The sequence below is a fragment of the Pseudopipra pipra genome, chromosome 1 (genome assembly GCF_036250125.1).
Source record: "Pseudopipra pipra isolate bDixPip1 chromosome 1, bDixPip1.hap1, whole genome shotgun sequence".
In the NCBI taxonomy this organism is placed as follows: Eukaryota; Metazoa; Chordata; class Aves; order Passeriformes; family Pipridae; genus Pseudopipra; species Pseudopipra pipra.
This window is the reverse complement of record NC_087549.1, coordinates 100080378-100090442: the sequence shown is the minus strand read 5'-3', so window position 1 is coordinate 100090442 and position 10065 is coordinate 100080378. Positions and strand designations below refer to the sequence as shown.

The 10065-nt window shown below is 41.6% G+C and overlaps 1 protein-coding gene across 17 annotated transcripts in view; it reads left to right on the top strand.

Moving 5' to 3' along the window:
• The first annotated feature begins 1744 nt into the window (after positions 1–1744).
• GOLGA4 (golgin A4) overlaps positions 1745–10065 on the top strand; it is a 74040-nt gene continuing 65719 nt past the window's right edge. For 14 of the 17 annotated variants that reach the window (XR_010433492.1, XM_064667724.1, XM_064667717.1 and 11 more), the window contains exons 1-2: positions 2170–2283; positions 7969–8064. Coding sequence is in view for 16 of the 17 variants with exons in the window: in XM_064667724.1 (XP_064523794.1) it covers positions 2170–2283; positions 7969–8064 (210 nt within the window). In the remaining variant the exon portion in view is untranslated. Of the gene's footprint in view, positions 1877–2169; positions 2284–7968; positions 8065–10065 lie in introns of those variants that run through there. The other 3 variants (XM_064667665.1, XM_064667651.1, XM_064667694.1) reach the window with 1 other exon arrangement.

Here is a 10065-nt window from a genome sequence, read left to right as displayed (position 1 = left end):
CCATAATATCATATTTTTCTTGTTTAGTCTATGTTAACTGGTGTACTTAAGGAAGATGAAGGGCAAATCTTCACTTTCAACAACTACTTTTAATTTTACAAAGAAATCTACTAAGATCAGATCGGCCCTCTAGAAATAAGGTACTATTCAGTTAACTATGGGATTTTGACACTGTGTGTGTATGGAAGAATAGTTCCAGACATTTACCACAGGACTTCTGTGGGGTTTAGAGCAAATGCTTTGTATATTGCAATATATTTTAATCAAACTTGCCCAGATGCTAAAATATTTAAAGCCCTTTTGTAAGGCTTATGATAGGGTTTTGCAGAATTATCACATATGTCTTCAGAATTTGGATACTACTACTTAATGTGGGATACCACTTTGTATTATTGGAGCACTACTAGATACATAGCCACATATCACAAAATATTGCTGGTTTTTACCAACTCAAAAGCACAGAAAGGATCACTACCACTTGCAGTTTATCTATAACTAAACAGTCTGCTGAAAATTATTTTTTTGAACATGTTGCAAAAAAAAATTAGGAAAAACAGCAGTTTATGTTTGCTGTAGATGTATCTTGGTTATTTTTTTAGTCAATGTAACAGCAAATGATCCATTTCCTATGCACTTTTTTTTTCAAACTACTTACAGATTTCAGGAGCGTATTTCAGTGAAAACATTTCTGGGCGTTAGGCAGCCTCCTGAGTAGGGTGGTATACAGAAGACCAGCGTGGTTCATCATTTCTTGCAAACAGCACCATGTATTTCTTAACCTTCATACAGAGTCACTGTCAGTACAGTGTTTCAAAATAGTCCCATTATTGGAGAATGAATGCTGGCTACTGCTGACAGCCCTCTGCATCTGTACGGATAGGACTGAACACACATGCACAAATGTCATCCAACAAGGGCTCTAAAGCCAGAGGCTTTAATCTAAAGCAGCCAAGAACATTTCCGCCCTACTTTCATGGGGACAGTAGCAAAAACAACTGTGGCAAACCCTGCCTTTCCACCCTCAGTGGTACTTTAGTTGTAAACAGTATATCTCAGATTTACAAACAGAAGAGTATTCAAAAGGTTTTAAGGTGGACTGAACGAAAACAGCCTAGCAGATAGGCTTTTAGGCACTTTCAAAAAAGCAGCTGTTGAGCATTTAGTCGGAAGCTTTCACAAGCCCGAGAACCGAGCACCTTGTTGTTACCTTGTTGCCCGATTCTTCGGCTTGTGAAAGCTTGTGCGCGACACTATCAGTACCGGCTTAGAAGGACTCGGTCACGCGAGGGCTTTAAGACCGTCAGCGTTCTGGCGGGGCGGAGGTCCGGGGTCACACGGTACGGCGGCGCAGAGGTGCCGCGAGGTGGCTGCGGGCGGTTGTTACCGCTCCGTTTTCCCTCCCTTTTGACGGAAGCGGTGACTCCTTTCTGCCAGCTCCGTTCCCTGGACGGCACCGCCTCCCGCGCCCGCTGGGAGAGAGACGAGGCGGCGCTGCTTCGCCGCGGTCGCAGCTGGAGTGCGGGCTTGGGGGAGGGGTGGCCCCGGGCATTGCGCTGGGAAGTTTGTACCTCGCCGCGCACCGTGCCGGCCAGGGCGCTCGGCTCCACGTTGGCCGCGCAGGCGCAGCTGCCGCGACGTTGCCCTGCCCCGGGGAGCGGGGACCGAGCGCGGAGCGGCGGCGGCTCCGCGGGCAGGGGCAGGTGGAACTCGGTCCCGTCGCCCCCCCGGACGCCCCTCGCTGCCCCACTGGCTGGCCGGGAAGCCTAGTCCTCTTCTCCGTCCCGCCACCATGTTCAAGAAGCTGAAGCAGAAGATCAGCGAGGAGCAGACGCCGCCGCGCGGGGCGGGGGGACGCACGGGCTCCCTCCCGCCGCAGGTACGGCGGGGCGGGGCGGGGCCGGGGCCACCGGGCCGTGTTGGGGCTTGTGGCGGCCTCTCACCCACCGGGGCAGGGCCGCGCCTCGCCCGGGGAGATCTTGGTATCCCATGGGCCGGTCGGACAGCGGAAGGGTCGGGTCATGCCGCACCGCGCAGGCCCAGCCGGCCTAGGGCTGCGGGCTCGGTCGGCTGGCGGGCGTCGCGCCCCGGTTTGCTCTCAGCGCTTCGCTGGAACTGTGACATCCAAGTTGGTTGTTACTGATCTGCTTCCTGCCCTAGAAGCCTCTCTAGATGCTTCTGAGACCGTGGTTTGGCTACTCTACAGGGACGGTCTTGTGGAGGAATGTAAAAACCATCTCTTGTTTGAACATCAAACGGAAGGGGGATTCGTCTTTACTATTTAAAGTAATGACATTTTATGTGCACTGAATAATAATCCAACATTGACGTCTCCAGTTATCCTTCTCTCTCAGTGTTTATTCTTTCAGTTCTGTAAATTCTTTCTGTTCCCGTCCTTTACAGGGCTGGTTTGCTTACTTCAACCTTATGTTTGCTTTTTGTTTTCACTGTGGAAGAACTGAGAATGTAGTATAAATCTGAGATCAAGGCATTTATTTGTTTTAATCATAATTTAATCGGCTGTTTTTCTTACATGTACTTTCAGGAAATTAACTGTTGGATTCTAGAAACTACCATTTTTAAATTATAATAATGCATATTAGATATGACATGAGTGCAGAGTATCTCTATAAGTGATAGTGGCCAGAAAAATGTTGTGATGATTTCATATGTGCATTGAAACAGAATAAATTCTCTCTTATCAAATTTTGGGTAGAAGGGCTTCAACAAGTTGTCTTTGTATTGGCAAACTCCATGTTTATAGTGTCTGCCTGTGTGTCATCGCTGAGTTTTAAGTATCCTTTGCATCTTGGAATCTAAAAGAGTAAAACTGATTATTAAACTCTGTATCCTGTAAATGTTAAGCTATAGGCAGGTAATTTTATTAATTTGACAAATGGGTGATCAGTTTTCTTGGCTTGATTGAGTGTAATTTGAACCGCTGGGAGATCTGACACTGCATAGTCTCAGTATTAAAACATGGTTTCAAAGCTGCTGACATTCAACTGTGTTATATTTCTTAAATCACTCATTTGTCAAATAGAGGTAATATTTTTGAAAATGGGTTTACTATAAAGTTTTATGTAGTTTTTCAGTCTTAAAGTCTTTCACTGTGTCTTCTCTAGTTAGTGAAATTAAGTATGTTTTTGTTAGTTGCAGTTTAGAGTGCTGTCCTGAACTGGCATGTGTGGTCAACTTTCAGTACAGTGCAGCTGCAGAGTTTACTGTTTTCAATAAACAGCAGTTGAATTATGATACCTTGCACACAGTATTGTAATCCACTTAGTTCAGAATACTCCGTGCATATGTTCAAGGGTTGGTACTTGCTGAAAATTGCCCTAGGGAATAAATTTGGGCCTAAGGGTACATGTGCACCCTCAACTCATGGCTTCGTGAATGAAGATTTGGGAAGGGCTCTACCCACGTTTGTTACAAGTGTGTTGGTGGCTAAAAAGGCCAATACGAGATAGACATGTCCGGTTGCAAAAGGCACAACAGAAAGACTCCTTAGGTGGTATATTCTGCAAGGCAAGAATCTTTCTGCATTGTCTTTTCTCCTCAAGAATGATCCTGCGTGCTTTCTCAAAAGCATCAGCAGCGTTAAAGATCATGTGTCTCCAGACCTCCCAATTGGAGGCCAGAGTAGACCAGTTATGATGATCAATATGGCCAAGGCTGAGATGGTGTTTCAGGGAGTCCTTGTATCTTTTCTTTGGGGCTCCTCTCTTGCGGCAGCCGGTGGCAAGTTCACCATAAAGCAAGATCTAAGGGAGGCAGTGATCTTTCATCCTTGAGACGTGTCCTGCCCAACACAGCTGTGTTCTCAGCAACATGGCCTCAATACTTGTGACTGCTGCTTGTTCTAGAACAGATGTATTGGTCACATAATCTGACCAGTGGATGTTTAGGATTGTACGGAGGCAGCGTTGATGGAAGCGTTCTAGGAGACGCAGGTGGTGACGGTAGATGACCCATGATTCAGATCCATATAAGAGAGTGGACAGCACTATGGCTCTGTAAACACTGATCTTTGTACTTTTCTTCAAGTGTTTATTTCGCCAAACTCTCTTATGAAGCTTTCTGAAGGCACTATATGCCTTTGCTAACCTGTTGTCTATCTCACGTGTGCACCCAACAGCGTAGTATATTGCAGTCTTTATCTGGCTGTTGTAATTAATATTGTCAAATTTCCTGAAACCTGCTGTACTGTGGACAGAGCAGATCACATCATTTAAGGGTTGACATGAATGGAAAGGCAGAAGCATAAAATTACATCTGTTGTTTTATGTTTGTGTAAAATAGTTGTCTTGCAGTATTTCTTATTCTTCAGTTGCTTTCAAGTAACACTAGGGGGAAATTATAGTTGAATTTAATCTTAGAAGTAAAATAGGTTAGTCTTCATGTGTTACTTGAAAACAGATTCTGTAAACGAGGAAGGAACGAGAAGGTTTTGAGCCCTGTAATGTACCCGAGTCTTGCAGAAAGTGTGAGATATGGTTTTGTTACTTTGCTTTTAGTAATTCAGATCTTTAAAATGGATTACTTTCTGTTGAAACATTTTCAAACCAAATTTTCCCAACACTTTTAATTTCTTAGTTTTGTGAAACTTGTGTTTGCATTAATTTTTGCTCTTTTCTTCCTATACTCTGTTGTAGAGAGGTTTCACTCACCATGCCCTCTCTGCTCTATTCATGTCCCTTGCTTTGTGACGTAGAACTTGACATTTGTACTTTGGCTTGCAGTGTCTTAAGACTAAATTTACTAACCTAAGACTGTTTAAATCTGGATGTAAAATTTCTCAAGTGTGACACTTTTTCTGAAGAGGTGTTCGTAGTCCTCGTTCTTTCAAATGAATGGTTGGTTAACTGATGTCATCTGTCAGATTGAGAATAGCTGCACTCTGCCCCTCACAGACTGAGGAACACATCTGTTTCTAATGGCTGACAGAAAAAAATGCTATTGCAATTACAGGTGTCTTGGACTGATACTTGTTGAAGATTATTATCTGAAAAAGAGGGATGAAGAAAAAAATGAGACAGTCAATGCTTTTTTTGCCTTTTTTTTTCATACTGACAGACCTTAGCTGCGTGGCCCCCGAGTCAGGACCATGACTGCGGGAACATTGGCTTTCCATTTGTGAACACTGAAATTGTAAGGGACCAGTTGTGTCAGTTGAATGTTTATACATTCATGGTGTCGGATGGGATTCATCCAGAGTGCTAAGGAGCTAGCAGATGTTATTGTAGGACCCCTCTCAATCATTTTGGGAACCTGGGGAGGTCCCTGCTGACTGGGAGCTAGCCAACATTATTCCAGGTTACAAGAAGGGCATAAAGGAAAACCCAGGAAACTACAGACCTAACCTCAGGACTTGGAAAAATTATGGAGAAGATCGTACTGGATGCTGTTGGAAGACATTTAAAGAACAGTGCAATCATCAGACACAATTAATATGGGTTCACAAAGGGAAAGTCCTATTTAACTGATTTAATAATCTTCTGCAGTGTGGTCACCTGCCTGGTAGATGAATGGATGGTGGTAGATGTAGTTTCTCTGGGTTTTAGAAAGGCTTTTGATACTGTTCTTCCCAGCATCCTTCTGGATAAGTTGTCCAACAGTGCAATGAGCTGGTACACAATGCACTGTGTGAAGAATTGGCTGAAGGGCAGGGCTCAAAGAGTTGTAGTGAACAGGGAAGTATCTGTCAGGTGACCAGTTACCGCTGCTGTTCCTCAGGGCTCAATTCTACAGCCAGTTCTGTTTTTATCAGTGATCTGGAGGATGCAGTTGAATGTACAGGTAGTAAGTTTGGTGATGATACTCAACTGGGAGGTGTTACTGACTCTCCCATGGGACATGAAGCCTTGCAAAGGGATCTGGATAGCATTGGGAAATCACCAATGACATGAAACTGAATAAGAATAAATGCCAGGTTCTGTACCTGGGATGGAATAATGCTGGACGTGAGGCTAAACTGGGAGAGGAGTGGCAGGAGAGCAGCCCTGCAGAGGAGTCCCTGGGAGTGCTGGTTGGCAGGAGGCTCAGCAGGAGTCAGCAGTGTGTGCCCTGACAGCCAAGGGGACAAACCACATCCTGGGGTGCATCAAACACAGCATCACCAGCCAGCCAAGAGAGGTGGTTGTCCCCCTGTACTTAGTGCTGGTGCAGTCTCACCTTGAGTAGTGTGTGCAGTTCTGGGCCCCATCATTTAAAAAGGGTGTGATGGTACTTGAACATGTCCTGAGATGGGCACCAGAGCTGGGGAAGGGGCTGGCAGGAATGGGCTCTGAGGAGAGGCTGAGGGTACTGGGTTTGTCTGGTTTTGAGAGGAGGAGGCTGAGGGGTGACCTCCCTGCTCCCTACAGCTTCCTGAGGAGGGGAACTGGAGAAGTTGTGTCTGTCAGGGGAGATTTGGACTTGACATGAGGATACACTTCTTTACTCAGAAGGTGGTCAAAACCCAGAGTAGGTTTCCTGGAGAGGTGTTCGATGTCCCGTGCCTGTCAGTGTTGAAGAGGCATTTGGACAGTGCTCTTAAAGCCTTGCTTTAACTTTGGTCAGCCTTGAAGTGGTTAGGCAGTTGGTCCCTTCTTACTTAACTATGCTATCCTGTTTGATCTCTTCTGATCTAGCCATTTTCAGTTACTTAATCTTTCTGTTCCTTGCATGAGATGAATGCATATTTTTTCTGCGAAGCTTAGTGCCACTGAAATGACTGTAAATTGACAAGAAGTCTGAATGCAGCAGTGAAAACTGCAGAACTGTTAAGGGCAGGGTGAAGATATGTGTTGATGCTGCTTCTAAACAGTGACAAAGTGTTCATGAGCATTTGGAAATCAATTTCCTTCTGTATTATGAGGGCCAGAAATAATCTTTAAAACCCTGGCATTAGGTTGGGGGTAGCAATAACAAGAGAGTAGGCTGTTGGCATGAATAGATCATCATTGTTTTACAACAAATATGAATAGTTCTGGTGTGAAAGGAATAAATTTGTATTATATTGGCATTAATTCACTAGTATCCACATTTTACAAAAAAGTACCTATAGATTTAGGCTATAAAGCATGTGTAACTATCTGAAAAACTGTGTATTTTGGTTATATCTTTTCAGTGGTCTGATGCTCTTGTCAATCATGTTTTTGAACATCTAACTCTGTCTCATGAGGCAAGCATTTTGCAAAGCAGAATTTATGTATGCAACCTCAGCAATGGTGCTGCAAAAAGTTGTTGAAATATTTGTGGTGTTTTGGTTTGGTGGTTTTTTTTGTTCATTCTGGTTATGTTGTAGAATATACCTAATGAGAGATCTTGCTAGTTACTTTTTTTGCATATGCTTGTTGATACTTTAATGCTCATTACATTTATACTGAAAATTTTATATTTGAAATTTGAATTAGGAGGCTGGCAAGCTACATTTGGCTTAGGTTGGTGTGACTTGTTGGAACAGCAGTCTACATGAAGTGGTAAAATTTCTGTGAATAGATGTTCAGTGCTGATAGGAATAACAAGTACATATTGACATAATAAAATGTGGCATTTTCTGCTGCTCTTTTTCATTGTTTAGATTCAATTTTATAAATGTAGTTTCTTCTTCTTTTGTCATTTTTTCTTGTTAAAAAGTAATCAGACGGTATTATATTTGTAAATGCTTGAATCCCTGTCAAATCGCAAAACTTTTAATCCTTAAGTAACTGTACTATGTTGCTTGTGTTTTAAATGTGGTCTAAGAGAACCATAGTCAGAAATAATCAAAATAACCTATGTTGTTGCATGTTCTTGTGGCTGATTTGTGGCACATTCTGCTCTCGAGACAGAGGTAGAACTTGTCATTTACAGTTTTTTTCTTTAAATAGTTCTAGACTAGGCTTTACTGAGATGTTATAGTTAGTAATTGCTGAAGTAAATTTGATACAGAATAATTAGTTCTGGACTTTAAGGTATTACTTGTTGACATACCTGATCTCTGTGTAGGTCCTTTCCAAATCACCTCCACCAACGGGCAACAGAAGTAGGACATCTTCATTTACAGATCAGAATGATGAAGGCACTGTAACACCGGACAAAGAGGTCAGTTGAGAACTGTTTTTCAACTTAAAAAAAAAAAATCTAACTTTGTGTCCTTGATTACATTTTTTTTAATTCCTCAATCTCACTATTTTCTGTGCATTTATAACTATGAATAGTCCAGTTTTTAACTTAAATGCTGAAGTGTTTAATATTAATAAAACAGACCATTAAGCTTAACTCCAGATTAGGAAACTTTTTAAGTCTTTAGGTGTTAAAAATCTTACCCCTGAATTGAACTCAGTGAGGTAGTGGGACAGAAGTTACATTCAGGGAGACTAACTTTGGGGTTTTTGCCTCTTTTGGTTGAAAAGTTAGGTGAATCTAGTTAACTGCACAGGTAATTTGAGGTAGATGATTGAAAAGATTTAAACAGAGCATTTGTGATTGTTTCTAACCATAACCACTAATAATTATCAAACTTAAACATACTTGCCTCACCCCACTCCCCCTCTCTCCCCCCAAAAAACCCAACCCATCCCCTTCCCGAAAAACCAAACAGCACACCAAAATGAGCCTAAATTATTAGTCATAAAATATCATTAAAATCACTATTAGGATAATGGGTAACCCTGGCTTGCATAATAAACAGAGAAGATAATCTGCACTCATCTTTTTTCATATTGAGTACTGTGGCTCTTTTGAAGTGTCTTGATTAAAAAAAACAACAAATACAAACAAAAAAATTCCCTGACTTACTGAGCATGGAAATAAGCTGGTAGCATAAAGGATCATTCTGTGAACTTTTTCAGAAGAGGTATTGAGTTCCTAGTCAGAAAATTCAGGCAATCCACTTTAATTTTTAACACCATGTTTTCTTCAGGAGATAATCAGTTATACCTGAAATTTGTATTAGATTCCATTATGAACGCTACCAATGATTACAGCTTGGCAGTTTGCTTCCTGCAATAGTAGAAATGAAAGGAAAAGTATGTCACGGTTTTGTTTTATATTTATTTTATATTTATGAAATGCAATATTGAGTTTTCACAGCTATATCTATACGCGTATGTCTGTCTGTAATGACTTCTCCCTGTCCCTGGAGAGAGATCTCCCTGGAGAGAGATTCTGGTGCTCCAGAATGTCAGCAAACAGTGTCACCCTGGATAAATTATTGTTTTTCAGTAATTTCTGTTCTTAATGAAGGGTATAGAAGTAGCATATTGCCACATGAGAACTACCACTGTGGCCTGGCAGTGAGCTGGTGCCAAGAGTTGGTTACACTGATGACCTGTGTAAACAAAAGATTCCGTGCCTTTTTAAAATTTATTCTGTGTATCCACTGTATAATGTGCAGAGGTTAATGAACAGATTTGGCAAAGGTTTTCAGACTTTTTAAGCAGCAAAAGCTTAGTCGAATATGAAGTATTGAAGCCACGAGACAGTGATGTTCTTCTGTGCAAATGATTCACTATTTTTTGTCTGTCATTGACTTGGTGCTGCCTCCACAAATGGAAGAAATCTTCCTTTCTTTTTCAGTGGGAAAATAAAGGGAAAGATTCAGTGTAACTTACTGATTGATTGACTGAAAGGTAGAATACTTTTCCTTAACTTGTATTTATTTTTTAAGATGTTTGCTTTTATTCCAGATCAGAAAAAGGTATGTGATTCTGAAGGCTTATCTTCTTTTTCAGTTTAATCACTTGATTTAGTAAAAAACAATAGTTCTCTTCACAATTTGGATAAGATATTTAAAAGATAAATACATTTCCAAATTTTGTTGGATGCTACTGACATGTCACCTGTATGTATAATGATTTCTGAAGTGTTCATAATTTCTATGGAGAGCCACTTATTTTATTAGATGTATGTTGTCCCCAGCAAACTCCTTTTTCAGACTGCTTTTACAGACAAACAGGAGAAGTAAAGGATTTCCCACAGGACATGCCAAGTTACATTGGGAGAATATTAATCTCTAAATACAGGGGTTAGACTAGAGTGATCGGAGAGGCAGAAGGAGAAATAAGATTAAGACTGGTAAAAGAGTACTAAAATGCCCTCAGA